Source organism: Megascapheus bottae, chromosome 1 (genome assembly GCF_031878675.1).
Source record: "Megascapheus bottae isolate mThoBot1 chromosome 1, mThoBot2.hap1, whole genome shotgun sequence".
Taxonomy (NCBI): domain Eukaryota; kingdom Metazoa; phylum Chordata; class Mammalia; order Rodentia; family Geomyidae; genus Megascapheus; species Megascapheus bottae.
The window spans coordinates 26,812,239-26,840,107 of NC_143509.1; the positions used below are offsets into that span (position 1 = coordinate 26,812,239).

Genomic DNA, 27,869 nt, shown 5'->3' on the forward strand with positions numbered 1-27,869 from the left:
TACTCAGCATGCAAGGGGCCCTGTGTTGTACAAACGTTGCCTGCCACACGGGCACACGGTTCTGCCATGCCATCTCTGCATGACTTCTCTTTATTTTCTCCAGGGATGCTTGAGTTCTGCAGCGTGGCACCGAGGCACCAGGACTTATAGCCTTGCTTCTCGGGGCCTCCCAAGAGTCCCCCAAGGGCCCACCACCTCCCCCCCACATCAGAGAGGCTCAGAGCACTGTCTCCACCATGCTGGAGTCCTCGAGCAATCGGCTGATGCGTTTGGGACGCTGCGGGCCTGATTGAGAGTCTACGTCCCCTCCAGTTTCAGGCTGGTGATGCTCATCTTCTTTGCCCTGGTCTTCGGAGAAGTATAGGAATACCTGGCAGATGGGTGGCACAGAGGGGACAGGAAAAGACAGGAGGGGCTGTCAGTCGAGGGTCGTGAGCCCAGTTCCTCCTCCAGTCCCATCCTGGCGCTGCGGTCACCTCCTCCAGAGTGGTTTGGCTCACGGAGAAGTCCTCCACGCCGTGCTCTGCGCCATGTGCCGCTAGCTCTCCAAATACGTGCGACAGAGCGCAGCGCCCTCCAGGCGGCAGCTGGAAGCGCAGGCGGCTTCCGTGCGCTTCTCGAAGCTCGGCCCCGGGGAACGTCGCCGCCACAAAGGCCGCTGCCCGCTCGGTCTGGTCCGCCGGGACGCTCAGGGTCAGTGTATGGCCAGACCCGAATCTGGAGGGGTGGGGGGCCGGGGCTACCGTACACGTCCACACAGCCTCCCCTTTCTTCTAGCCTAGCTCCCCAAGATCGACAGCCACATGCCCTTCCCCTACCTTACTCCAGCCTGGCTCCCGGCCCCAGCCGCCAAGGCGCCCATCCTTCCCCTACCCGAAAGCCCCACCCACTCCCAGACCCTACCCACCTCAGCCCTTCTCCACCCACCCAACCTCCTCCGACGCCGCCCAGACCCCATGGGCCCCCTCACCACTCGGGCTCCCTCCCCTACAAGTGAGCCCTTCCCCAAACTCTGTCTCCCAGCTCTTCTGCCCCGCCCTCCCGAGGCCCCGCCCTCACAGGGGCCCGCCCTCCCGAGGTCCCGCCCTCCCGGGGCCCCACCCTCCAGAGGCCCCGCCCTCCCGGGGCCCAGCCCTTCCGAGGTCCCGCCCTCCCGGGGCCCCGCCCTCCCGAGGCTCCGCCCTCACGGGAACCCCGCCCTCCCGAGGCCCCGCCCTCCAGGGACCCCCACCCTCCCGAGGCTCCGCCCTCATGGGAAACCCCGCCCTCCCGAGGCCCCGCCCTCCAGGGACCCCACCCTCCCGAGGCTCCGCCCTTGCGGGAACCCCGCCCTCCCGAGGCCCCGCCCACAGCCACCGTCTCTCTCCGGCTCCGCCTCCACGAAGGCCCCCAGGAAGCCCATGGACCCCACGCTCCCTGCTCCCTCGTTCATCTGGAGGCTCATTCATCATCCTAGCGCGGGGACCACTCCTCCCACAAGCCCAGCCCTCACTCTGTCTAGTGTCTCCACACTTGCCTGAAGACCTCGCTGCTCACCTGCTCTTGAGATGCTGCCCGCTGCCCAGGCAGCGGAATCGCCCGTTCACCATGATGGCCAGGCGTGTGCAGAGAGCTTCACACTCCTCCATGCTGTGGGGACAGACAGCCCAGCTCCGTGAGCGTGGGGAGGCCTCGCATGATCCCAGACCAGACCCTTTCCCTCCGGGGGGATCACCCCTCTCTGGGCAATTGCTGCTGGGCCTAGGCTGGCACCATCACCGCGTGTTCCTTCACCATGGGGGTCCCGCCGACTCGGTAGGGAGATGAGGTCGAGATGGCCTGATCTGGGATGGCCCGATCCGGGTGGCCCTGTGTTCCCACCAGCCTCTCCCTGGAGCCTGCTAGACCCTCAGCCCTAGGCATCCGGTGTGGAGGGAGCGGGGTGAGGAGGGGCGAGGCACCTGTGCGAGGTGAGCACCACGGAGCGCCCCTCCCGCACCACGGACAGCAGGCTGTTCCAGAGGAAGCGCCTGGCACCGGGGTCCATGCCTGTGGTGGGCTCGTCCTGGGGAGAAAGCCACATGTCCTAGGTCAGGTCACTGCACATGCTCCAGCCCCGACCCCCACCCCCGGCCCACACCACACCCCACGCACCAGAAACACCACAGCGGGATCCCCCACCAGCGAAATGGCTGTGGCCAGCTTCCGTTTGTTGCCTCCGCTGTAGGTGCCTGCGGGTCTGTCGGCGTAACCAGGGAGCCCCAGGCGAGCCAGGCCCAGGCTAGCTATCTGTGGGGCGGGCCCAGAAGGGGCATGAGGCCTCCGAGCACAGGTGGGTCAGGCCTGGGATCAGTTACCCCGTTCCAAGGCAGCCCCAGCAAGAAAGTCCGTAATACTCTTTATCTCCAGTTAACTAGCAAAAAAAATGTGGAAGTGGGTCAAGGGGTATAAGCCCAACCTTGGGTGTGAAAGTTGGAGGACAGCTCCTAGGCCCTGGGTTTGAGGTGATGTGAGACCAGGGCGGGCAGGGGTGGTGGGGGCAGGCCAACGAGCAGGTGAAAGGTAAAGTGAACCAAGTGGAGACGGTCGGGAGAGAGAGGAGGACGTCAAGCCCTAAACTGGGACAGGGCGCCAAGGATGCCTGGTAAGGGTTGATGGCCCAGAGTAGTGTGGAAGCTTAGTGGGGTGGGGCATAGAGTAGAAACAGCACTTCTGATTGGGCCAGGATGGCAGGGGGTGGAGACAAGAACAAAAACACTCAGGCTTGGACTGAAGTCTGGGCGTGGTGAGCCCTGCATCAGAGCCTACCAGGGAGCACTGAATCTAGGAGCCTCTGGGAGCCTGTGAGGCCCAGGTGGAAGGTGGAGGTCTCACCTGTGCCACTTGAGCCTCAGGCACACCGTGCAGGCGTGCAAAGAGTTCCAGGTGCTCACGACCTGTTAGCAATTCGAAGATGGCATCCGACTGGGGACAGTAACCCATGCGGCGGTGCGCTTTGCCTGGTTCCTTCACCACGCTGGGAGAGAGGGAACAGGAGGTTTGGAGAACTGGCTAGCCGCAGGCCCAGTCCATACTGGTAGCATACATAGGGAGTCTCAGAGTTCACCCACCCAGGACCACCATAGTAACGGACAGGGTGTTTCAGAGCTTGGTTCACAGGTTGGAGATCATAGTCCATGCTGGGAAGGGGTAAGGCCAGGGAAGAACAAGAATTTCAGGCATCTCATTCCCATGAGAGGCTCTGGCACCTGTGGCCTGCCAGCACCGCCTCACCACTGCTGGGCAACGTGTCCCCAGTCACCATTCGAAAGGTGGTCGTTTTTCCTGCTCCGTTCACTCCCAGAAGTCCAAAACACTGTGAGGAACCCATAGACACCAGCAATCAGTAAGGCCCTGGGTCCTCTCTCCAGAAGCTTCTCCTGTGGCCTGGTTTCTGATTTCTGCATGGAGGGTTGTGGGCTATAGGAAGCCATGGGACAGAAATACTGAAGTAAAGCCAGGGGCTGGTGGCTCATGCCTGTCATCCTAGCTACTCAGGAGGCTGAGATCTGAGGATCATGGTTCAAAGCCAGCCTGGACAGTAAAGTCTGTGAAACTCTTATCTCCAGTTAAACATTAAAAAAGCCAGAAGCAAATCTGTGGCCCAAGCGCTACAGTGCTAGTCTGGAGCAAAGATAAATAAAAACATTAACAACTCAGGGACAGCACTCAGGCCCTGAATTTAAGCCCCATGGCCAACAACAACAACAAAACAAAACAAAAAAAAAAGGAAAAAGAAATACTTAGGGTATATGGAGAGGTTTTTAAGCTATTACCTAACAGGGAATAATTTTTAATATTTAATAGATTCTGGCACATAATAGAGTTCTTAGAAAAGAGTCTAACCCTAAAGCAAAGGGTTGCAAGCATGGCTCAGTTGGTAAGAGTGCCAGCCAATGAGCAAAGTATCAGGTAGAGAGTTCGAGGCTTAGTCAATTCAACCAGTATTGAATCAGCATGAGATTTTTAAATTTCTTATGTACACAGGGGGGAGTTAATGAAAAATAGCCCCCCCCGCCGTGATTATTCAGGCTGGGAAATAAGCCAGAGTTGGACAGGAGTCCCAAGACATTGTAGTTGCTTGGTAAAGAGACTGCCAGTGGCTCACATCTGTAATTCTAGCTGCTCAGGAGCCTGAGATAGGAGGACCCTAGTTCAAACCCAGCTTGAGCAAAAATCCATAAGACTTTTATTTCTAATTAACCAGCAAAAAGCCAGAAATGGAGCTGTGGCTCAAATGGTAGAACACCAGCCATGTACAAAAAAACTGAGCAAGAGTGGGAGGCTTTGAATCGAGTCCCAGTACAGAGGCCTGTGTGAGCATGTACACACAGTATGCTAAAAGCTGGTTGACAAAAGTAGCATTCAGTATATATTTGGTGAGTACTCAATAAATGTAAGTATGTAGTAAGTGCTTAATAAGGATGTGTTAACACAAAATAAGAGCTCAAGAGTAAGGGATATGACTCAGTGGGGAAGCAAGGCCTTGGGTTCCAGTCCTAGTACTTCAAAAAGACATACTCATTACCAGGTATGGTGGCTCACACCTGTAATCCTAGCTACTGAGGAGGCTAAGATCTGAGGATCATGGTTCAAACCCAGCCTAGGCATTAAAGTCCGTGAGACTCTTATCTTCAATTAACCACCAGAAAACCGGAAATGGCGCTGTGGCCCAAAAGATAGGGTGGTAGTCTTGAGCTGAAGAGCTCAGGGACAGTGCCCAGGGCCAGAGTTCAAGTCCCATGACCAATGACCAAAAAACAGTACTCATAATAATAATAATAAACATAATAAAGAATGTTTTAAGGGCCAGGTGTGGTGGCTCACGCCTGTAATCCTAGCTACTTAGAAGGCTGAGATCTGAAGATCAAGGTTCAAGGCCAGCCCAGGCACAAAAAGACCTGAGACTCTTATCTCCAATTAACCTCTAGAAAATGAGAAGTGGGGTGTGGCTCAAGGGTAGGGTGGTATCCTTGAGCTGAAGAGCTCAGGGATAGCACCGAGGCTGAGTTCAAGCCCCATGACCTACCAGAAAAAAAAATGTTTTAAGAGACTAGGGATGTGGCCTAGTGGTAGAGGGCTTGCCAAGCAAGCACAAAGACTGGGGGCTAGGAGTTTGGCCTAGTGGTGGAGTGCTTGCCTAGCATGCACAAAGACCTAGGTTTGATTCCTAGGTATCACATACATAGAAAAAAGCCGGAAGTGGTGGTGAGCTCTCAAGTGGTAGAGCTGTAGCCTTGAGAAAGCCCAAGGACAGTGCTCGGGCCCTGAGTTCAAGCCCTAGGACTGGCCAAAAAAAAAAAAAAAAGAAAGGACAAAAGAAAAGAGAAGAGTGAGCCAGGCTCTGGTGGCTCAGGCCTGTAATCCTAGCTATTCAGAAGGCTAAGATCTGAGGATCACTGTTGGGAGCCGGCCCAGGCGGAAGAGTCCATACGACTCTGATAAAGTACTCAGAGAAAGCTGGAGGTGGTGCTGTGCCTCCACTGGGAGAGCACTAGCCAAGAGCACCAAGAGGCTTAGGGACAAGGCCCAGGCCCAGAGTTCAAGCCCCAGGACTAGTAAAAATAAAGAAACCAGTAAATAAATGGCAGCAAGCATATGGCTACACAGACACCCCTTGCCCCGGCATTGAGCGCTCTACTCAGAACTCACCTCCCCAGGGGGAATCCCCAGACACAGGCCATCAACAGCTGGCATCCTCTGCCCACGGTACACCTGGAGGGGTTCAGGTCTTTGAGAAAGGAGATGGGCCTACAGAGTCCTCCCACCCGGCACTCTGCCCTCCTCTCCCTACCTTGCTCAGGTCCCTGAGCACCAACACATCCCCCTCGGTGTGCCCTTGGGTGACTCGCTTCCGCTCCAGTGCCACATCCTCATCCTCTTCTCCCAATGGTGGCGGAAGCCTTAGGCTGGGTCTGAAGACAGAGAGACAGGAGTGGCACCCAGGTGGGGCTTTGGCTCTTGGCCTCTGGCTCACCCACCCCTGATCCTCACTGACTGTGGCAGGAGGTAGCTGCGGTGCTGGAGGAGAAGCGTGAGGAGGAGGAAGAGAGGCCCCTCTACCACCATGGCCAAAAGGTTCTTGCCGACCACATCCCAGTGTAGGGGGGACTTGAACTCGAAATCCCTGTCTCCTGTGAAGATTAAAAAATAAAAAAAGGACTTGGGTCTGGGCACACAAGGCTCACACCTGTAATCCCAGCAGTCTGAAAGGCTGGGGATTGGAGTTCAAAGCCAGCTGGGGCAGGAGAGTCTGTCAACTAAACTACCCAACATGTTGGAAATTAAACTGTGGCTCAAAATAGTAAAGCCCTAGACTTGAGTAAAAGAGCCCAGGAAGGGGCCAGGAGTTTGGCCTAGTGGTAGAGTGCTTGCCTAGCATGCATGAAGACGCAGGTTCAATTCCTCGGTACCACATACATAGAAAAAAAAAAAAGCCAGAAGTGGTGCTGAAGCTCAAGTCTTGAGAAAGTCCAAGGACAGTGCTCAGGCCCTGAGCTCAAGCCCAAGATTGGCAAAAAAAAAAAAAAAAAAAAGGAGCCTAGGAAGCTGGGCACAATGGCTCACGCCTGTAATTCTAACTACTCAGGAGGCTGAGATCTGAGGGTCAATGTTCAAAGCCAGCCCAGGCACAAAAGGACCTGAGACTCTGATCTCCAATTAACCTCTAGAAAAACAGGAAGTGGTGCTGTGGCTCAAGGTTAGGTTGGTAGCCTTGAGCTGATGAGCTCAGGGACAGCGCCCAGGCCCTGAGTTCAAGTCTCAAGATCAACAGAATGAAAAAAGGGAGTTGAAGGTGTGACTCAGTTGGTAGACGTTAGCCAACAAGCAAAAAGATAACATACCAAGTTTGAGGCCGGTCCTGGACCAAAAAACAAAAAAAGGGACTTGGTGCCTAGCACCCTCTCCAGATTAAGCCTACCCAGGACCATGCTGTTAAAGGCAGGGATACTTAAGGATCTTATCTGTGTGTGTGTGTGTGTGTGTGTGTGTGTGTGTGTGTGTGTGTGTGTCCACACATGTGTGCCAGGACTAGGGCTTAAACTTAGGTCCTCTTGCTCAGCTTTTTCACTCATGGCTGGCAACTCTACCACTTGAGTCATACCTCCTTATTTTTTCTTGTCAATTGCAGATGAAGGTCTCTTGGATTTGTCTACCTGGGCTGGCTTTGAACTGCAATGATCACATCTCATTGAATAGCTAAGATTATAGGCATGAGCCCCTGCTGCCCAGTGCCAGCGGATTCTTTTTTTTTTTTTTTGCTAGTCCTGGGGCTTGAACTCAGGGCCTGAGCACTATCCTTGGACTTTTTCCTCAAGGCTAGAACTCCACACTTGAGCCATAGCACGTTTCCTCTTTTCTATGTATGTGGTTCAGAGGAAACAAACCAGGTCTTTGTGCATGTAGGGAAGCACTCTGACACTAGGCTAAACTACCAGCACCCAATGGGTTCTTTTTTTTTTTTTTTTTTTGCCAGTCCTGGGCTTGAGCTCAGGGCCTGAGCACTGTCCTTGAACTTTCTCAAGGCTAGAGCTCTACCACTTGAGCCATAGCACCACTTCTGGCTTTTTCTATGTATGTGGTACCGAGGAATCGAACCTGGGTCTTCTTGCATGCTAGGCAAGCACTTTAACCACTAGGCCAAACTCCCAGTCCCCCAATGGGTTCTTTTTTATCTCTTCCCTTTCTCCTCTCTCTCTCCTCCCCCCCCCTCTCTCATTAACTAAGGACCTGATTCTTCCTTACCTTTTTCACTCAAGGCTGATGCTACTACTTTTAACATTTTGCTGGCTAAGTTATATATAAGTTATATATACTTTTTTTTTTTTTTTGCCAGTCCTGGGCTTGAACTCAGGGCCTGAGCACTGTCCTTGGACTTTCTCAAGGCTAGAGCTCTACCACTTGAGCCTCAGCACCACTTCCAGCTTTTTTCTATGTATGTGGTACCGAGGAATCGAAGCCGGGTCTTCATGCATGCTAGGCAAGCACTTTAACCACTAGGCCAAACTCCCGGCCCCAAGTTATATATACTTTTGCACCCAGGCTGACATCAAACCCCAGTCCTCAGATTTCTGCCTCTTGAGTAGTTAGGATTATAGGTGTAAGTCACCAGCATCCAGTTACCAATGTATTCTCTCTCTCTCTTTCTTTCTTCCTTTTTTTTTTTGTCATGGGGCTTGAACTCAGGCCTGGGCACTGTCCTTGAGCTTTCTCAAGGCTAGCGCTCTACCACTTTGAGTCACAGTGCCTCTTTTGGTTTTCTGGTAGTTATTAGAGATAAGAGTCTCACAGCCTTTTCTGCCCGGACAGGCTTTGAACTATGATCCTCAGATCTCAACCTCCTGAGTAGCTAGGGTTACACATGTGAGATACCATTGCCTGGCAATGTATTTTTTTTTTCCCAGTCCTGGTGCCTGAACTCAGGGAACTGTCCTTGAGCTTTCTAGTGCTCTACCATTTGAGCCAAAGTGTCACTTCCAGCTTCTTCTGTATATGTGGTTCTAAGGAATGGAACCCATGGCTTCATGTATGCTAGACTAGCACTCTACCACTAGGCCACACTCCTAGCCCCACCAATGTGGTTTTTGCTATTTTTTTTGGCGGGGGGGGGGGGGGAGTCATGGGGCTTGAACTCTGGGCCTGGGTGCAGTCACTGAGCTCTTCAGCTCAAGGACTTTGAATCACTGTACCACTTCAGTTTTTCTGGTGGTTAATTGGAGATAAGAGTCTCATGGACTTTCATGCCCAGACTGACTTTGAACCTAGATCCTCAGATCTCAGCTTCCTAAGTAGCTAGGATTACAAGTGTGAGCCACTGTGCCTGGCTTCCCACCAATGTATTCTTAAGGGAAAGGAGCTATATCTGATAAGATGCTCAGTTGGGGGGTCTAATTGACATAGAATCTCTATTTCCCCTATTTTGGAGCCTTAGATCTCTTATTAAATGACTGAAGGTAGAATTAACTTTTTTCCTTTTTACATTTTTTTCAGGTTCAAGACCAGGACTCAAAGGCTGTACCTGACACTTTTGCTAATTGGCTAGCACTCTACCAACTGAGGCAGGCACACCCCCAACTAATTAACCCTTTTTTTTCTTCCTTTCTTTCTTTCTTTTTTTGGCCACTCCTGGGGCTTGACCTCAAGGTTTGGGCACTGTCCTTGAGCTTCTTTTGTTCAAGGCTAGCGCTCTACCATTTGAGCCACAGCTCCACTTCTGGCTTTTGGGGTAAAAAACTGGAGATAAAGAGTCTCACGAGCTCCTGCCCAGGTTGGCTTTGAACTACAGTTCTCAGTTTTCAGTCTCCTCAGTAGCTAGGATTAGAAGCGTGAGCCATCAGGTACTTGGTATGAGTGCTTTTTTTGTTTTGTTCTTTTTAAGGTACCTGTAACCTGAAGGAACCTTAGGGCCACCTAATATTCCTGGTTCTCTCCCTGGAAACATTTTGTCCTCAGCCTATAAAGTCAACTGTAGGGTGGCACTTCCAAGGCCACAGCTCCACCCAACAGGGAGTTCTCACCCAAGTGCTTAAAGGCATCCGCTACGGCCTGGTTCTTCACCATGTCCATAAGCCCTCGGCCCAGGCAGAAGTGGGGGAAAATCAGGAAGACGTTCTTCAAGGTCTTGCTCACATCCCGCAGCGTCTGCTCTGGGTCAGAGGAAGTGGGTGGGTCAGGAGGGGTGAGGACAATACCTTTCGCCTAGTCCCAACCCCAGCCCCGCTGAACCCCACCTGATCGAAGGCCTCAAGCACAAAAGTGGCCACGGTGCTGTTAATGCCAATGAAGAGGTTGATGCAAGTGAGAACCACGTAGGCTGTGCTGGGTATGGAGAAGAAGAAGGAGGCTGGGTACATGAGTGGTGTGATGGACCAGCTGGGAAGACGAGAGGAGTTATCTGATTACTCTGAGCACTGAATGAAGTGCAGCCCTCCCCTCCCATGTTCTGCCTCAGGACTCAATGTATAGGAATGAGAACGGTCACCCTGGCACACCATCTTGAATTCATTCGATCCCCCTCCACATCTTCTCCTGTAGGTGTGCAGAGTCCCAGAGCAGGCGGGAGATGGGAAAGCACAGGGCCTGGGGGATGTAAATAAAGCCTTACCCGTACAATAGCAGCAAGAGCAGGAGAGCAGGCAGGTTTGCGGAGGACACGTATGCTTTCTGCTGGAAGGCCAGGAAGATGAGAACCACTACGCACACAGTCACCAAGCAGTTACACTGCAATGGAGACAGAGTTACCTCAACACGTGAGGGGCAGGAACTTCCGCCGCCCCTAAGCCCCACCTCTTCTTTCCTTGATGGATTGATTTTGGTACTCCAGAGAGCACCCAGGATTCTATACATGCTAGGCCGTGTTCCATCACCAAAACCACCTTCCCCAATCCCAGCCTCGCTGCTTTTTGTTTTTGTGTGTGTGTGCAGAAGAGCAAGAAATTTCCCCCAGTCCTCAGGATCTAGCTCATTCCATCTTGCCCAAGCCCCGCCCCTGCTGCAAGAGGCAGTGACAAGCAGTTCTATTCCCTGCCCTATCCCACCCAGGCAGCCCCCGCACCATGTCCCAGAGAAAGTTGCCGAGCCAGTAAAGGGTCGGGGACAGGCCCCCAAGGAGCTGCAGGTGTTTGGCTCGAGTGACCCGCTCCTCGATGAGCACAAGGGTGAAGCTGGCGGGGACGAAGGACATGGCGAAGATCACACAGATGGCGACAAGGAGGTCCACTGAGGAGGCCATCCTGGGAGTGAGGGTGCAATGGAGTAGACAAAGGTCTCTGTGCCCATTGGTGGTGGGGAGAGGGGAAGGGATATCTGGGGTAAGGGGGCGGGGGGAGTCCTTGTAGGGAGTTGTCTGGTTGGATAGACATTGTTTCTTTCCTTTTTTCTTTTTCTTTTTCTTTGCCAGTCCTGGGGTTTAAACTCAGGGCCCGGGAACCATCTTTGAGCTTTCTCGAGGCTAGAGCTCTACTACTTGTGCCACAGTATCACTTCTGGTTTTTTCTGTGTATGTGGTATCCAGGAATTGAACCCAGGGCTTTGTGCGTGCTAGGCTAGCACTCTACCACTAGGCTATACGCCTGGCCCTGTTTTTGTTCTTGTTCTTTTTGTGCGGGAACTTGAGCTTGAATGCCTAACTGTTGTCCCTTCACTGGGCGCTGTCCCTGAACTCTTCAGCTCAAGGCTACCACCCTGCCCCTTGAGCCACAACACCGCTTCCGGGTTTCTGATGGTTAATTGGAGATAAGTCTCACAGACTTTAGTGCCTGGACTGGTTTTGTACCTCGATCCTCAGAGCTCAGTCTCCTGAATAGCTAGGATGACAGATGTGAGCCCCCACACCTGGCTGTCCCTTAGCTTTTCTATTCAACGTACTCTACCACTTAAACCAAAACTCCACTCCCAGCTTTGTTTTGGTGATTTGTTGGAGATGAGAGGCTTATAGACTTTCCTGCCCAGACTGGCTTCGAACTGTGATCCTTAAATCTCAGCCTCCTGAGTAGCTAGGATGATAGCAATGAGCCACTGATGCTTAACTGGTAGGATAAAAATTGGTAAGGGGAAAAAAAATGGCAGGAAAAAGGACATGCAGGCTGCTAAGAAAGCCTTGAGCCTGCTGATCCTGAAAAAAAAACATATGGCCAGAATTTCAATCCAGTCTCCACAACCAGTCATACCACCATCACCATGGCTGGAGGCTGTGCCAGAGAGACTCACAGTGAAGCCTCAGACAGCTGTTGTTTGGTCAGGTTCAGTGGGTGGTTGAATGTGGTGATGCTGTGGGAGTGGTGGGCGGGGCCAGAGGGCGTGAGGGCCTGTAGGAGTGCGTTGTTGGCTCGGTTGAGAAAGGCCACCATGGCATGAGAGCCCTTGTTGTTGAACCAGATCTGGATGGAGACAAGAACACCACGTCAGGGTATACAGACACCTCACTCCGGCTGCCTGTTGCCTGCTGCTTTCAGTTCCCACCTTGAGGTTACTCTGCCGATCTAGGCCGCGAGCCATTTCTGTGAGGTTGTTCAGGATCCTGTCCAGAGTTCCACCGGCTTGGGGGTTCAGTAGCACTCGGAGTAACTCCACTGTGCGGCCCACCTCACGTCCTGTGGGGAGGTTCGGATTTCGGCCCCCTAGAGAGAAGCCCCCATATCTGGGGGGGGGGAGGGGAGGCAGTGGAGGTAGGTAGAGAGCCACTTGAGTGCATGGAAAAGGGACAGGGTAGGGAACTCCCAACACTGAGTCCCTTCTTACCTGACCTCATTTACCCACTCCTTGGTCTTCAGGCTGCGGAGAGTCAGGGATGAGGGGGACACAGAGTGAGATAGGAAGGATGTGGAGGTATGGAAGAGCTAGGGTGGGAAAGGCGAGGGTGGAGGGCACTGGGAAGTTCCTGGCAGAGCATTCTTGAAGCCAGACCCTGCCAGACCCACACCCAGTGGTTGCTCACCCCTCATGCACCAAGCGTGGATAGGTCTTCACCAGGAAATCGCTCAGGTTCCGGCCTGTCAGGTTCTGTACCACCTCCCCGGAGCTGGCCTCAGCCTGGGGTGGCGGGGGGCCGCCAGCCCCAGCTGGGCAGTCAGGGAGCAGGCGGAGGGTACCAGACTGGCTACACTGGCAATCAGGGGATGGGGATTCCATGGTCCAGTTGCCATGGGCCAAGGCTTCAGCTATATCATCAGGAATCTTGGGAACAGAGAACTGGCACGCAGGACGCTGTGTGTGCCCAGGCTCCCTGTGGGAGTCAATATCGACCATGAACACTGACAACCTTGACTAGACATGCTGTGTGCCCACCCCGGAACCTGGGAGGGAAACTGAGGCAGGATCCCAGTGAGACTAGATTCCAGGAGGGACATCTGAGATCAGAGCTCTCCAGGTGTGGGAGGGAAGACGGCGAGGACTGGGTATCCAGAGAAGAAAGTGGAGTTAGAGCCCAGGGGTGGGGGGTGGGGGACAAGGCCAGAAGGAGCAGAACCCAAGCTGAGGGCATCACCTGGTGGAGGTGTTCTGCAGGCAGGGCGCATCTAGCCCTGCCTCACTGAGCAGGGCTTCAAGCAGGCGGGCCTGAACTGGGTCCCCTGGTGCGTCCACACTGGCGGGGAAGACGATGAAAGGTCAGGATTGTAACTCCATGATCCTAGCCCTCCCTCCCCGGACAAGCCCTGCTCTTCCCTGCACCCACCTGAAGAAGGAGACTTGGGCACCATACATGTCAGGAGTGAGCTGAAGAATTGGGTAGTCGTCAAAAGGAGGCAGGATTCTGCTAAACACCAGAGTCAAGCCCACAAACAGGGCGGGCAGCACAATCTGGGGATGCGGGCGGGGGGGTAACCAGGCCATGAGCTGCAGTCTCCACCCCCCTTTCCAGTATGCACACCCTCCTCCTTGCTCCTGCTCTACAACACCCCCCCCCCCATAAGCAGTTCACATGCAGTTAAGCCAAGTTTCCCTCACCTGGGCAAACAGACCACGGCGGCTGCGACGCGCCAGTAGAAAACGCTTGAGAAGCAAGGCCTGGAGCTGCTGGCAGATCAATGCGGTGCCCTGAACCTGGCCTGCAGCCACCGTCCCACCACCACGCAGGGCCTGACTCTCTTGGGCTGATCCAGCTGTGACAGAAGGGAGAGGTCAGGGATCAATCTCACACTATGAAGACCTGACGCAGAAAGGGCCAGGGAGTTGGGGGACTCACCTGGCTCCCCATTCTCCAGGGCTGAGGCTTCTGTCAGTGTCTTGAACCGGAGAGGGGCAACCCGGGTACTCGGCTGCTGTCCAGGACTGCCATCTGCCAAGCCAACCGAGACCAGAAACCAAGATGAGTGTGCCAGGCTGGGATCAGGGTCAAGGGAAAGAGTTAGGAAGGGAAAGGTCAGAATTCAGGGCTGGGCACAAAGGACAGGCTCCGTTGGGGATTAGGACTTGGATTCAGACCAGGGTCAGCTTTGGGTCAGGGTCAAGGGTGAAAGGTCAGGGAACCTGGCCATACCCTCCTTGTCTGAGTCCATAGCACAGTCATCCACCACCTTCAGGAAGATCTACAGAGGCAGAGAGGGATCTCAGGAACAAGGGGATTCTGGGAAGGGTCCTTTCAGCCTCCCCCAGGGGTGCTGGCCTCTTGCTATCCACGACTCCCACCACGCACTGGTGGCTCATGCCCATAATTCGAGCTACTCTGAGAATCTCAGTTTGAAGCCAGCCCAGGCAACAAAGTCTTTGAGATGCTTATTTCCAATAATAATATTTTTTTTAAAGTACTTCATGGGGCCAGAGTTTGGCCTAATAGTAGAGTGCTTGCCTAGCATGCATGAAGACCCAGGTTTGATTCCTCAGTACCAGAGACATAGAAAAAAAGCCGGAAGTGGTGCTGAGGCTCAAGTGGTAGAGCTCTAGCCTTGAGAAAGTCCAAGGACAGTGCTCAGGCCCTGAGCTCAAGTCCTAGGCCTGGCCCAAAACAACAACAAAAAAAATCCCCCAAGTGCCAGGTGCCAGTGGCTCCCACCTGTGATCCCAGCTACTCAGGAGGCTGAGATGTGAGGATCACAGTTCAAAGCCAACCTGGGCAGAAAAGTCCATGAGACTCTTATCTCCAATGAATCACAAAACAAAACACTAGAAGTAGAGTTGTGACTCAACTGGTAGACTATTAGGCTGGAATGAAAATTGTGCATGAACGGGTAAAGTCCCGAGTAAGCCTCAGAACCAGTCACAGTGAAAGACTGCTATTCATCCGCCACAGCTCCCTCCTCCAGGAAGCCCTCCAGGTAGCTCCCTCCGCCCCACACCTCCTCAAGGCTGGTGTCCGAAATCCCATAGCCAGTGTAGCCCAGTGCCCCCAGGCCTTGGTCCAGCTCCTGGAAGAGTGCGGCGAAGCTGCCATCGAGGGCACCGGAATAAGGTAGGGCCAGCACCATTTCATGAGGCAGCTCCTCCACCAGCCGTGCCCCTGGCACCGAGTACTGCACGAGGGCCAGGAGCTGGGATGAACCTGAAGGAACAGGAGGTCCCTCAAGGACCCTGATAAGCCCAGGACCCCCGCCCCAGAGCCCCTGTCCCCCGTTCCTCCCAAACCCATGGGGCTCAACTCAGGATCGAAGTCACCATTCGTCCTGTGGCCCAAGGCAAAGTTATGGGTCCAGTCTGGGGTACCTTGAATGAAAACCCCACCCGACCCCTCCTTTGGGGGCCTCCACGCCCAGTCAGTACCAGCTACGTGGTTCTGGTGGTCCGGCTCCCCCTCCTGTGTGGCACCAAGATTGTCCTTTGAGTCAGTGTCAGTCTGCAGGCAGAAGGACAATGACTGAGAAAAAGCCATCGGGTTGAACAGAGCCCGGAAGTCAGAGGTGAGGGGTCAGAGGTCACAAGCCAGTTTTGGCTCTCACCTTCTCACTGGGATTCAGGGGTGGGGACTTCTTCACCAGGGTCAGGTAGTAGCCAGAGCCCAGGTGACGTCGTAGAAAGAGTGGAGACCCACAGCAGCACAGGCGGCCAGCTGCCACCATGGCCACACGATCTCCCAGTAGCTCTGCCTCATCCAGGTGGTGGGTGGAGAGAATCAGTGTGCGACCTGTGAACCATCCGGCCACCTGGTCTCTACCCATGCTGTGGGTAGAAAACTCCTATTCAACCTGCAAAACACCCTCCCACCACTGACTGCCTTGTCAGAAAGGAACTCTGTGCAAGCAGAATGCACGTGGACCTCAGGCCCTCCTACCTCTTCCTTACCCTCTCGGTATTTGAGCAGAAGTTCCCAAATACTGCGGCGGGAAGCAGGATCCACTCCAGCAGTAGGTTCATCCAAGATAACCACTTGGGAGCCACCCACAAAAGCAATGGCTACAGACAGCTTTCTCTGCATTCCACCTGAATGGGGGAAGAGGGTGTCAATCTCAGCATGACCCTCCCTCCACTACCTCTCCACTGTTGCCCCGTGTGTGTGTGTGTGTGTGTGTGTGTGTGTGTGTGTGTGTGTGTGTATGTGTGTGTGTGTGTGTGTGTGTGCTCGCTGGACCTGGTCTTGAACTCAGGGTCTAGTTTCTGTACCTGAGCTTTTTGGGCTCAAGGCTAACACTCTACCACTAGAGCCATCCATAGTTCCACTCCTGGCTTTTTGTGAGTTAATTGAAGATAAGAACCTCACAAGCTGGGTGCCGGTGGCTCACACCTGTTATCCTAGCTACTCAGGAGGCAGAGATCTGAAGATCATGGTTCAAAGTCAGTCTCGGCAGGAAAGACAGCAGGAGTCTTATTTCCAATGAACCACTGGAAAACTGGAAATGGCACTATGGCTCAAAGTGGCAGAGAGCCAGCCTTGAGTAGAAAAACTCAGGGACAGTGCCCAGTCCCTGAATTCAAGCCCCATAACCCACTACTACTACTACTACTACTAATAACCTCACAGGCTTTCCTATCTGGGCTGGCTTCAAACCATGATCCTCAGACCCCAGCCTCCTGAGTAGCTAGGATCACAGCTGTGAACCGCAATGCCTGGCTCAGTGTTGCCTTTTCTTCCTCCCAGGAGACCCCAGTACCCTGGCTTCCTATCATCCTCCCTCTGTGGAGATGACACCCCAGGCTGGCTCACCTGACAGGTGGCGTGTCTGTGCCAGCCGCTTGGGGACAAGTCCGACATCTTGCAACAGACGTTCCTGCTCTGGACCTACTGCAGCTGCGCTTAGACCCTTCAGCCGGCCGTAAAACCACACATGCTCCTCTACGGTCAGCCTGCAGCCAGGGGTGGCCAACAGAGGCCATTGTGGTGAGAGAGGTGCCACAGGATGCCCACCCCTGCTCTGCACACAGCACCCGTGACATACATGTCAAACAGCACGTTGTACTGTGGGCAGATGCCCAGGTGAGGCCGGATGGCTGCCATGCTGGAACGCACATCATGGCCCAGGACAAAAGCTGAGCCTCCAGTGGGTGGAAAGAGGCCACTCAGGATAGACCTGGGGGTACAGAAGGCTCAGAGCAGCACCCCACCACAGAGAGGACCCCTCCACGGAGAGAAGGGCTACCTGCATTCACATTTACCTTCCATATGCTCAGCCTAAGGGGTCTGTCTCATCATATTATTACTATTATTAATTATTAGTAGTAGTATTAGTGTGTGCATGTGTGCTGGTCCTGGGATTTGAGTTTAGGCTTGAACACTGTCACTGAGCTTTAAAAAAAAAAAATTGTTAGTCATGGGGTTTGAACTCAGGGCCTGGGCACTGTCCCTGGGATTTTCTGCTTAAGGCTAGCATTCTACCACTTTGAGCCGTAGCACCACCTCCAAGTTTTCATGTGATTAACTTGAGATGAGGCTCACAGATTTTCCTGCCTGGGCTGGCTTTGAACTGTGACCCCCCGCCCCCTGATCCAAGCCTCCTGAGTAGTTAGGATTACAGCTATGAACCCCTGGGGCCCGGCTATGTCCCATTTCACAGAAGAGAGAAACTGAGGCGGCTCAGAGGAAAGGTACTGAGCACACTTTGTGCCCACAGTGGACTGGGCTTCCCACCCCCACCAAATCAGCAAGTGCCCTGAGGCCAGGGGAGGGAGGGGGTGGCTGGCTCACAGTGTGGTGGTTTTGCCTGCTCCGTTGTGACCTAGGAAGGCAGTGATGTGGCCATGGTAGAAATCCAGGGTCAGTCCACGCAGGGCCGGCTGTGTACTGCCAGGAAAGCGCTTCTCCAGACCCCGGATGGAGACTCCGGGGTTCAGGCCAGGTGGCACCTCTTCTACCAGCACTGCAGGAAGGGAGGGCCAGATCACCCCGGGGAACCCTGGGGTTCATCAGAGCTGGTCTCTGTCAGGTGGGGGGTCCAGGGGCTAGAGTTTGGCCTAGTGGTAGAGTGCTTGTCTACCATGCACAAAGACCCGGGTTCGATTCCTTGGTACCACATACATAGAAAAAAGCCGGAAGTGGTGCTGAGGCTCAAGTGGTAGAGCTCTAGCCTTGAGAAAGTCCAAGGACAGTGCTCAGGCCCTGAGCTCAAGCCCAGGACTGGCAAAACAAAACATAAAAAAATAAAGAAACTTGATATCTGAGGACTGCAGTTTGAAGCATCCCTGGCAGAAGAGCCCCTGTGCGACCACTCAGAACACCATAAGTGGCACTGAGGCTCAAAGTGATACAGTGCTAGCCTTCCTCGAGCTCAAAGAGCCTCAGGGACAGGGCCCAGGCCCTGAGTTCAAGCCCTGCAACTCACCAACCAACCAACAAAGCTCCTAGGCCTCACCTTTCGGGTCTTGAGGGGCAGGCGCTGGGGCAGGACCTTGGGGGGCTCCAAGTCCACACCAGTAGCTCCTCTGGAAGGGAAAATTCCATGGTTCTGGGATCCCATACTGTCCTGCAGGAAGACATGCCCAGTTATGCCTGCTGTTATTCCCCGTTGATGTGTGCTGACGACTGGCCACACACCTGGAATCTGGGCAGGTGTGGGAACAGCCAGGGCACTACTCCTCCAAGCCAGGCACCTGTGCACTGTGCCAAAAGCCCCCCCATCTCACCCCTATCTCTGTTGGAAGATGCAGTCTCCTGTGCTCAGGCCCAGGCGCCCCAGCTGAAACCCCGGCCCTTCTGGGAGATCACCTGGATCGGAGCTTCCAGGTATGGGGAAGCCCCCACCCCCCCCCCAGCCCCTGCCCTGTGTCCCGTAGCAGCACACCTGGGCACACAGCCTCCAGGTACCACAGGGCCAGGCCATAGAGCGCAGCATCCAGCAGCAGGAGGCCCGAGACCTGTGCCAGGCTGAAGATGTCGCCCGTGGGTCCAATGCCCAGGTTGTGCCACTGTGCGCCCTCACCCTGTTCCTCCAGCAGCGCCAGGCTCTCGCACCCGAAGCCGAAGGCCACTTGTGACAGCAAGCTCTGCGGGAGGACACGAGTGGGGTCAGCGATGGAGCACGGCCCAGGGCACCGCCACCACCAGGCCTGACTCACCGCAGCCACGCGGCCTCCGGTGCGCAGCTGCTCCCGCCACGACACGCACAGCACATAGGGTAGATAGAGCGAGAAGTAGATGAGGCCCCCGCAGGCGGCTGCCAGGTTGGCATGGGAGAAGAAGGCACTCAGCAAAAAGCTCTGGACCACAGTGGCTACCGAGAAGGTCGCCAGGAACAGGAAGAGGACAAGCGGGTTGCTGTAGGGGAGAATGTTTCCCAGCTGGGAAGGCAAAGATAGTTGAGACTTCCAGGATGGGGGCTTGAAACGCCCCGCATCCTGCTTCTAACCCTCCAGCCCCATCATGAAGCCAGGAAGGCCGAGCTGCACCGATCCTGAGTAGCAGCAAAGGCTATGCCACGCTCACCTTGAGTACCATCACCAGCAACGCGGCACTGAGAAGGAAAGGCCAAAGGCAACTGATGAACCATCCCAGCCAGAGAACCCCACGGCTGAGCCCCATGGCACGCATCGTGTCTCGTAGTCGTGTTTCCTTTTCACGCACCACGGCCTTCACCGTCAGCGCCACTGAGTAGATCCAGGACAACGTCAGGAAGAGAGGCAGCAACTGGCTCAAGACACGTAAGAACCTGGGGTGCAGGGCGGGGTACAGTCAAGGACCCTGCACAGCTCCCCTACCCACACATCTGATATGACCCGTGAATCCTGAGAATTCAACAATTTCAACCAGCTGTATCCCCCATGCTTTAGAACTCAGATCCTAGCTAGGAGCTGGTGGCTCACACCTATAATCCCAACTGCTTAGCAAGCTGAGATCTAAGGATCTCAGTTCAAAGCCAGACAAAGTTGAGAGATATACATATTTTCAATTAACCACCCCCAAAAGCCAAAAGCAGAACTGTGGGCCCTGAGTTCAAGCCCTAGTACCTGCACGTGTGAACACACACACCCCTCAGATCCAGCCTTCGAGTCGCAGCTCTTAGTGCAGGCTGTGTTTTTCCTGTACCTGGACACACCTCGGGGCAGCTGGTGAGTGCTTGACTGCTCTAAACCAAACCCAGGCCCCCACTCCAACCCTGAAGACTGGTGGCAGAGAGAGTGAGGAGGGGCCATGATGCTCACAGGTCATCCACATAGCAGGGATAGGGCATCTGCTGCAGGTAGAGGCCCACCCGGGGCTGGACTCCGCTGAGCACCCGAACAGCTGCACTCTCCAGTAGGTCCTGCAGGTACACGAAGCCGCCCCACACATAGTGAAGGTCCATCAGAGGATCTGCAGATGGGCCAGGCTCCCAAAACCTTCCAGGAGACAGAAGTGGTCAGCTGTAGGTGGCCTTATCCATAACAGCCTTGGTTCTGCCCTTCTGACTCCACTGTGATTCAGTGGGCAGAATTTTGTGCCCAGCCAGCCAATGGTTAAGCTCTACTAATACACATTCCCACTTTACCCACTAGACCTTTGGCCCTGCCCCATCATTATTGGTCAATGGTGCCCGTGGCTCTGCCTACTAGGCCTTTGTCAGTACTGCCTACCTACTGCTTATCTTCCTATCACAGTTGCCAACAGGCAAAACTATCTATCATGATCTCAAATAAGCTGAATGCCCTTAGCCCCACCCACCGCTTCTAGGCCCTGCCCCGCATACATTTGGCCCCACCCCTGCCCTGCCCTCACTTGTCCATGATCTCACTGGTCCTTGTGACATGGTCGATGTCCATGCGAATCTTGACCCGCAGGTGGACAGGGCCCAAGCCTGGAGCTGACATCTCTTCGGGATTCTGGGAATCCTCTGGCCCCAGGAAGACGATGCCCGCCCAGAGACGACTCTCTTCAAGAAGGTCCAGGGCCCGTGACACCAGGGCTGCCTCAGAAGGTGCGGCCTCCAGCTTGTCCAGGGTGACACACTGGGAGGGCATTGAATCCCAGGGGCTGAGATCTGCCTGACTCTTGGACCCTCTGGCCATTCCCCTCCACCACCACACCCCCCCAGGGACCTGAGGCCAAGCTGATGTCCCCTCCCTGTTTCCGGTGACCTGTTCAGACCCCCTAAACAGCAGGCTGGCCCCTCTCAAGCCTCTATGAACCCCCAAAGGTCATTCTGCTCAGATCCTCCAAGGACAGAGCCCCCCTCACCCCTTCCCTGTTGTGTCCCCAAGGCAAGACTTGTGTGATATGTCCCCTTCCTGAGATCCCCAAATGGTCAGCAAGCTCACCTCCATCATTGTGCCCAGGAAGTCCACTACGAGTCCCATGTCATCATGGGCATTCCGCCAACTGTAGCGTCCCCTGCTGGGGTTCAGGAAGGATCGGATTGCCTTAGCTCTGCCAGAGCCTCCAGATCCGGGCCTTCCCTGCCCTCTGTTCTGCATTTCCAGGAGCGTCTGGGGAAGATGCGTGAGGGGACTGTCAGCTGAGGAGCCCCCAGCGTGAGCCTCTTTCTTGCCCTGGGAAGGCTTCCCCTCCAACCCACCTGCAGCATGGCCACATTGTCACTGTTGTTCATGAAGTTAAAGACCTGGGGACCCACCACCTCCCAGACCTCCTTGATATCCCTCAGCAGAGCCAGCTCCTCGAAGGTCCGATTCACCTGGGAAGAGGGAGGGAAGTCAGGAGATGATTCTAGGAATGCTGTGAGGAGCCAGTACCTTCATCTCACCCCATCTCTGAGTCTTTACACGCTGGTTTCCTTGACATCTCCCATAGTCTGAGCAGGTTTAGCTCTACCCCATCTACACCGAGAGTACTGTGTGAGTTCTGCCAATCAGTCCCCTCCTGCCCCAGCACCAGGCCCCCGCCCTCACCTGGGCCATGAGCTGCCGAGTAAAATTTGTGTCAGGTGCAAATAGAAGTTTCCCATGGACCAGTGGCTTCAGATGTCTCCAGAGCATCAGAGTTATCTGGTTGCCATGCAGAATCTTTATCAGGTCATAGCAGGCAGGGCCTGGCGTGGAGGTATCATGAGTCTATATCCCACACCCTCCACCCACTTTTCAAACAGGGACACTGAGGTCGGTCACTCACTTAGGTTATGAACACTCAGGGGCAGTGTTGGCTCCGGCCGTGTCAATTCCTTGAGTTGGCTGTCTTCATACCAGTTGAGAGAGAGATTACCTGGGCTGCTGGGCCCCTTGGCATTGCAGAAGACTTCTGACACCAGCTGCAGAGTTCTGCTTCTCCCCTGGGGTTTCTGTAGCACAGCCCTGAGCTCCAACAAGCTGGGCAGAGCCAGGAGCTAAAAAGAGATCATCAGAGGGCACTGGTAACCTTTCCTCAATACCGTCCCACTTTCCAGCCTTCAACCAGGACAAGGACCCAGCCAGGAGCCCCTTCTTTGTCACTATTCCACCTGACAATCTGCCCTTATTGCTTCCTGGCTAAAAATGTGGTGTGTGTTTGGGGGGGGGGGGTAGCTAGGAGTGGGGAGGAGTGTGTCTCACCTCCTGAGTTAAGTTCTCAGCAGCTTCCACAAAGCTATTTACAGTTTCCTGTGATTGGCTCAGTGCCACCAACAAAGATTCCTGTAGGGAGATGAAAAGAACAAAAAGTAGTCAGCCACAAGTGGCCTGTAATCCTAGCTACTTAATAGGCTGAGATCAGAGGATCAAAGTTTGAAATCAACCCGGGCAGAAAAATCTTTGAGACTTTTTTTTTTATAGGTCTTGGGGCTTGAACTCTGGGCCTGGGCACTGTCCCTGAGTTTTTCAGCTCAAGGATACTGCCCTACCTCTCCACCTGGGTGTTGTCCCTGAGCTCTTCAGCTCAAGGCTACCACTCAACCCCTTGAGCCACAGCCCCACTTCCCATTTTCTAGTGATTAATTGAAGATAAGAATCTCAAGGTTGGGGGCCGGGAGTTTGGCCTAGTGGTTAAAGTGCTTGCCTAGCATGGATGAAGACCCAGGTTCAATTCCTCGGTACCCCACATACATAGCAAAAAGCCAGAAGTGGTGCTGAGGCTCAAGTGGTAGAGTGCTAGCCTTGAGAAAGTCCAAGGACAGTGCTCAAGCCCTGAGCCCAAGCCCAGGACTGGCAAAAAAAAAAAAAAAGAATCTCAAGGTCATATCAGTGCCAGAGCTGGATTTGAATCTTGATCCTCAGATCTCAGCCTCCTGAGTAGCTAGGATTATAGGATGAGCCACCTCACCTGGCTTTGAGATTCTTGTTTTTTTTTTTTTTTTTTGCCAGTACTGGGCTTGAGCTCAAGGCCTGAACACTGGCCTTGGACTTTCTCAAGGCTAGAGCTCTACCACTTGAGCCTCAGCACCACTTCCGGCTTTTTTCTATGTATGTGGTACCAAGGAATCGAACCCGGGTCTTCATGCATGCTAGGCAAACACTTTAACCACTAGGCCAAACTCCCGGCCCTGGCTTTGAGATTCTTATCTCCAGTTAATCACCAAAAAGTTTGAAGTAGGACTGGGAAATGTGACTTAGTGGTAGAGTGCTTGCCTAGCATGCATGAAGCCACCTGGGTTAATTCCTCAGTACTACATAAACAGAGAAAGCTGAAACTGGCACTGAGGCTCAAGTGGTAGAGTGCTAGCCTAGAGCAAAAGAAGTTCAGGGACAATGCCGGGACTGGCAAAAAAAAAAAGAAAAAAAAAAAAAAAAAAACAAAGGCTGTAAGTAAAGCAATGACTCAAGTAGTAAAGCACTAGCCTTGAGTGAAAAAGCTAAGGGACAGGACCCCAGCACTGAGTCCAAGCCCCAACATTGGAATAATTTAAAAAAGAAAAAAAGCAAACAGTGAACTTCATGCCAAGTCTGCCCTACCAAATGTCCATTATTCCCATTTCACAAACAAGGAAACCAAAGCTTTGAAAGGAGCAAAGAGTTTTTTTTATGCCATTCCCAGGGCTTGAACTCAGGGCCTGTGTGCTGTCCTTGGGCTTTCTCAAGGCTAGAGCTCTACCACTTGAGCCACAGCACCACTTCCAGCTTTTTCTAAGTATATGGTACCGAGGAATTGAACCCAGGTCTTCATGCATGCTAGGGAAGCACACTACTACTAGGCCAAACTCCTGGCCTGGCTTATTCAATTTCTTTACTACAATGCAAGACAGGACAAAGAACATCAGTCCACATGCCAGGGACAGCTCTGGAGACGGAAATCCGATCCTAGAATGGAGAGATTCTGGCTCATCCTGCAAGGAGTGCCCTCCCCCAATCTTGTCTCACCCCTTGCGACAGCATTCCCAGAAACTTCATGGCCAGCGAGGGTTGTTCCTGCAGTGGGCCACTGTAGTGGGGCCAGGCTGGAGAAAGAAGGCACAGAAACACAAGGTTAGAACCTTGGGATGAAAACCGCTGCCTGTGCCCATTTCACAGTCAGGCAAGGAGAGGCTCAAGAGTTTCCCAGCCCCCTCACTTTTATTGCCAACACTCTTCAGCAATGGCATCAGTTTTCCTAGAGCAGTCAGTGTCCTGTGGGCATTGGGCCCCCCAAGCACGATGTGGGCATCAGCTAGCAGCCTGGAGATTCTGAATACAAGAGAGAGACAGGATGTAGGGGTTCTGGCCTCTTATAAGTCCAGAGCCCCCTGGCCTGGCTGTCCCAACAGCTGTGACTCACAAGGAGCCCTTGAAGTTACTAAGGACTCCAGGCTTCTCTCCCGGGGTCAGCGAAGGGAAGCAGGAGTTGTTCACATTGCAAATTAGGCCTTGGAGCCACGGCAGGGTGCCCACTGATGGCAGAGGCTTGTTAGGGAAGTGGCCTGTGGAAAGATTCCATGTCGGCAGCTGATTCCCCAGTGACTGCACACCTCCAGGGCCAAAGTGGGTGCCAGAATCAGGCACTGGCTGTGGCCCCTGTGCCTGATCTCTGGGGAGAAGGGGGGAGCTTACATTCATGGTGTTCCACCGGGGGGTGGGAATGGCGGACGGCCACCAGAATGAAGAAGAGGAAGAGAGGCCACAGTAATTCCACCAGGAGCTGGATCTGGGGAGAAAACAGGCCAGAGATCTCCGTGGATGTGCGTGGGGCACGCTTGCAGCCAGCCCCACCCTCCCCTCCATACCCTGGCATTACCGGTTGTCTTTTGCGGTATATGAAATTCTTCCAAAGCAGCAACATTAGCTGTGTCCAGAAGGCCATGGTGACACTGGACAGTGAACAGGATGGAAGGCTCAGGACAAGGGTCAGGCTGAAGACATGCTGTGTGACTCTGAACAACTGTGTCCCTTTCTGAACAGCATCCCTCCACCCCGCCTCCCGGGACTCTGGGAAGCTCCTTAAAGCATTGGAGAAGGGAAAATTCTTTAGATGCAGTAAACCAATGGGAACCCTGCCCGCAGCCGTTCATGAAGCTGATTGGTTGCCAGGGCTGCCTATTTCTGATGGGCCTCAGTAGGCTGTGCTTTAGAAGGCCCTCTAAAGACTGAGGGGCTTAATGCTTTCATCACTAAGCTCCATCCAAGCCAACCCAGAGCCTGCCGGGGATCTTGGTCCACACTCTTCTCTGGTCTGGAGAAGTGTTCTCTTTGCCCTACAGTCCCACAATGATAACAACGAATATTTACTGTGCTGAACGAGTCACCTGCCCGGCTGGCAGAACTACAGTGTCACTTCATGTTCCTGTAGTGGAAACTGAAGCTCAAGAAGGGATCAACCACTGGGCCACCTGACCTTGATGGCTCAAGCCTGTAATTCTAGCTATTTAGGAGCCTGAGATCGGAGGTCAATCCTAGTGTGAGATTATTATCTCCACCTAACCACCAAATCACCAGAAATGGAACTGTGCCTTAAATGATAGAGCAACATCTTTGAGTAGGGAAAAAAAAAAACAAAACAACCCTAATAGCACCCAGGCCCAAGTTCAAGCCCCAACACTGGCATAGGCACAAAGACCCACAGTGGGGGTGAGGCGGCAAACCTCATCTTTCAAAGCAGCAGGCAGAGCCCCAGCTAGAACCAGTGATTCCTGACTCAGTCATTTTCTTGGGACTCTGTAACTCAAGCTTAATCTAGTGTACAAGGGGAAGGAGAGGTGCAGAGAGTTGCCAAAGACCAATGAACCTGGCTAAAGGCCCACATTTGTAAAATGGGAAGGCGACTTAGGGCTGTTCTAATCACCTAGAGGCTATGCAGGTGTTTGCCGGTCAAGGCCCTTTTAAGTGACCAGAGGTTCAGCCCCTCCCCTCCCAGAATAACTGTTTAATTCAACCGACCCCCTAATACTCACAGAAAGAACTACAAGAACCAATGACAGTCAGCGCCACTGGTTCCTAGGGAATCTGCCTCCTAACATCCTCCAAACTCCCATTGCCGCTGTTCTCGAGTCTGGAGGCTTCTTCTTTCTCTGGGTCCATCGCACCGTTCCAGACCCCCCGGGGCTCTGGCCACCTTTCTGTCCCACCGCGGCCGAGTACGCGGCCCCTTTAAGAGAAGCCCAAGCCGGGAGCAGCAACCCGGCCGCGGAGCCTGTTCGCGACTCCCAGCCGCCAGCCGCGCCCAACTCCGCCCCGCCCTCGACCGCGACTATTGGCCACTATAACCGTCACTCACAAACCGGCGCCGCTGGCAGCTCGAGACCGAGGAGGAGGCGGGATTACGGGCTAGCGTGGAGAGCCGGTTTCTTAAAGAGACCGCGGGCCTTTTGCTGCAGCACCTTGAGGGGGCAACTTGCCCAGTAGTCCCTAGAGGGACAGTCCTCAGGACACGTCCAACGGGTCGGAAGGATAGCTGTTGGCCAGCCGGCTGCAATACTGCAATGCCCTGTTGCAGGAGACCCTTCTGTCCTGCATTCTCTGGGGCTCCGTCTGCAGCCAGCAGACATTCACCCGCCCTTCACCCCTGGGGTCCGCCAGAGATCCAGGCGGTGCCAGAAGAGGAAGGGGCCCCCAGCATCCTAAGGTTCGAGTTTTGGGTTATAACAGGTACCCCCATTAAATTATTATTATTATTATTATTATTATTATTATTTGCTCATTCTGGGGCTTGAATTCTGAGCCAGGGTGCTGTCCCTGGGCTCCTTTTGCTCAAGGCTAGAGTGACAGCGCTCATGAGTGACAGCGCTGCTTCTGGCCTTTCCTGAGTTGTTTATTGGATGTGAAGAATCTTACCGGAGTGTCTTGCCTGGGCTGCCTTAGAACCATGATCCTCATATCTTAGCTAGAATTACAGGCATGAGCTACTGGTGCCCAACTCTTATTTATTTATTTATTTGCCAGTCCTGCGCCTTGAGCTCAAGGCCTGAGCACTGTCATTTGGACTTTCTCAAGGCTAGAACTCTACCACTTGAGTCACAGCACCACTTCTGGCTTTTTCTATGCATGTGGTACCAAGGAATTGAACCCAGGTCTTCGTGCATGCTAGGCAAGCACTCTACCACAAGGCCAAACTCCCGGCCCCCCAACTCTTATTTTTAAATTTTTTGTTGTTGTTGTTGGTGTGGTGCTTGAACTCAGGAACCTGGGAGGTGTCCTTGAGCTTTTTCGCTCAAGGTTAGAGATCCACCACTTTTAAGCACAGCTCCACTTCAAGTTTTCTAGTGGTAATTGGAGATAAGAGTCTCTCAGACTTTCCTATTCAAGATGGCTTTGAACTGTGATCCTAAGATCTTAACCTCTTGAGTAGCTAGGCTGATTTATAGTCAAAAGCCACCAGTGAGTGCTCAGATTGATTTTTAAATTTATTTTTTAGTACCAGTACTGGGGCTTGAGAGCCTGGGCATTGTTCTTAAACCTTTTCAGCTCAAGGCTGGTACATGTCACTTGAGCCACACCTCCACTTTTTTTTTTTTTTTTTGCTGGGCCTTGAACTCAGGGCCTGGGCACTGTCCTTGGGCTTTCTCAAGGCTAGAGCTCTACCACTTGAGCCACAGTACCACTTTTGCCTTTTTTCTATGTATATGGTACGGAGGAATCAAACCTGGGTCTTCATGCATGCTAAGCAAGCACTCTATCACTAGGCCAAACTCCGGGTCATACTTCTACTGCTAGGGTTAGTTTTGTTTGGTTTTGCCACAGCACCA

General features: G+C 53.6%; 1 protein-coding gene across 1 annotated transcript; it reads right to left on the bottom strand.

Moving 5' to 3' along the window:
• Positions 1-65: 65 nt before the first annotated feature.
• Abca7 (ATP binding cassette subfamily A member 7) lies at positions 66-26,280 on the bottom strand. The gene is made up of 47 exons (XM_090339678.1): positions 25,970-26,280; positions 24,926-24,998; positions 24,742-24,835; positions 24,470-24,611; positions 24,266-24,378; positions 24,076-24,152; positions 22,336-22,416; positions 21,920-22,130; positions 21,700-21,839; positions 21,369-21,485; positions 21,112-21,279; positions 20,573-20,802; positions 20,020-20,196; positions 19,304-19,526; positions 18,937-19,158; positions 18,663-18,864; positions 18,234-18,344; positions 17,570-17,741; positions 16,824-16,955; positions 16,592-16,731; positions 15,733-15,870; positions 15,390-15,574; positions 15,214-15,286; positions 14,793-14,995; positions 13,997-14,045; positions 13,703-13,795; positions 13,465-13,619; positions 13,193-13,317; positions 13,004-13,102; positions 12,455-12,742; positions 12,259-12,291; positions 11,980-12,157; positions 11,728-11,897; positions 10,574-10,751; positions 10,124-10,239; positions 9,750-9,891; positions 9,537-9,660; positions 6,017-6,152; positions 5,813-5,933; positions 5,671-5,733; positions 3,228-3,334; positions 2,854-2,995; positions 2,134-2,268; positions 1,941-2,044; positions 1,537-1,629; positions 477-717; positions 66-370 (listed from the first exon to the last, which is right to left on the bottom strand). The coding sequence occupies exons 2-47, from the start codon at positions 24,989-24,991 to the stop codon at positions 218-220; spliced, it is 6,462 nt and encodes a 2,153-aa protein (XP_090195804.1). The 5' UTR covers positions 24,992-24,998; positions 25,970-26,280; the 3' UTR covers positions 66-217.
• Positions 26,281-27,869: the final 1,589 nt, after the last annotated feature.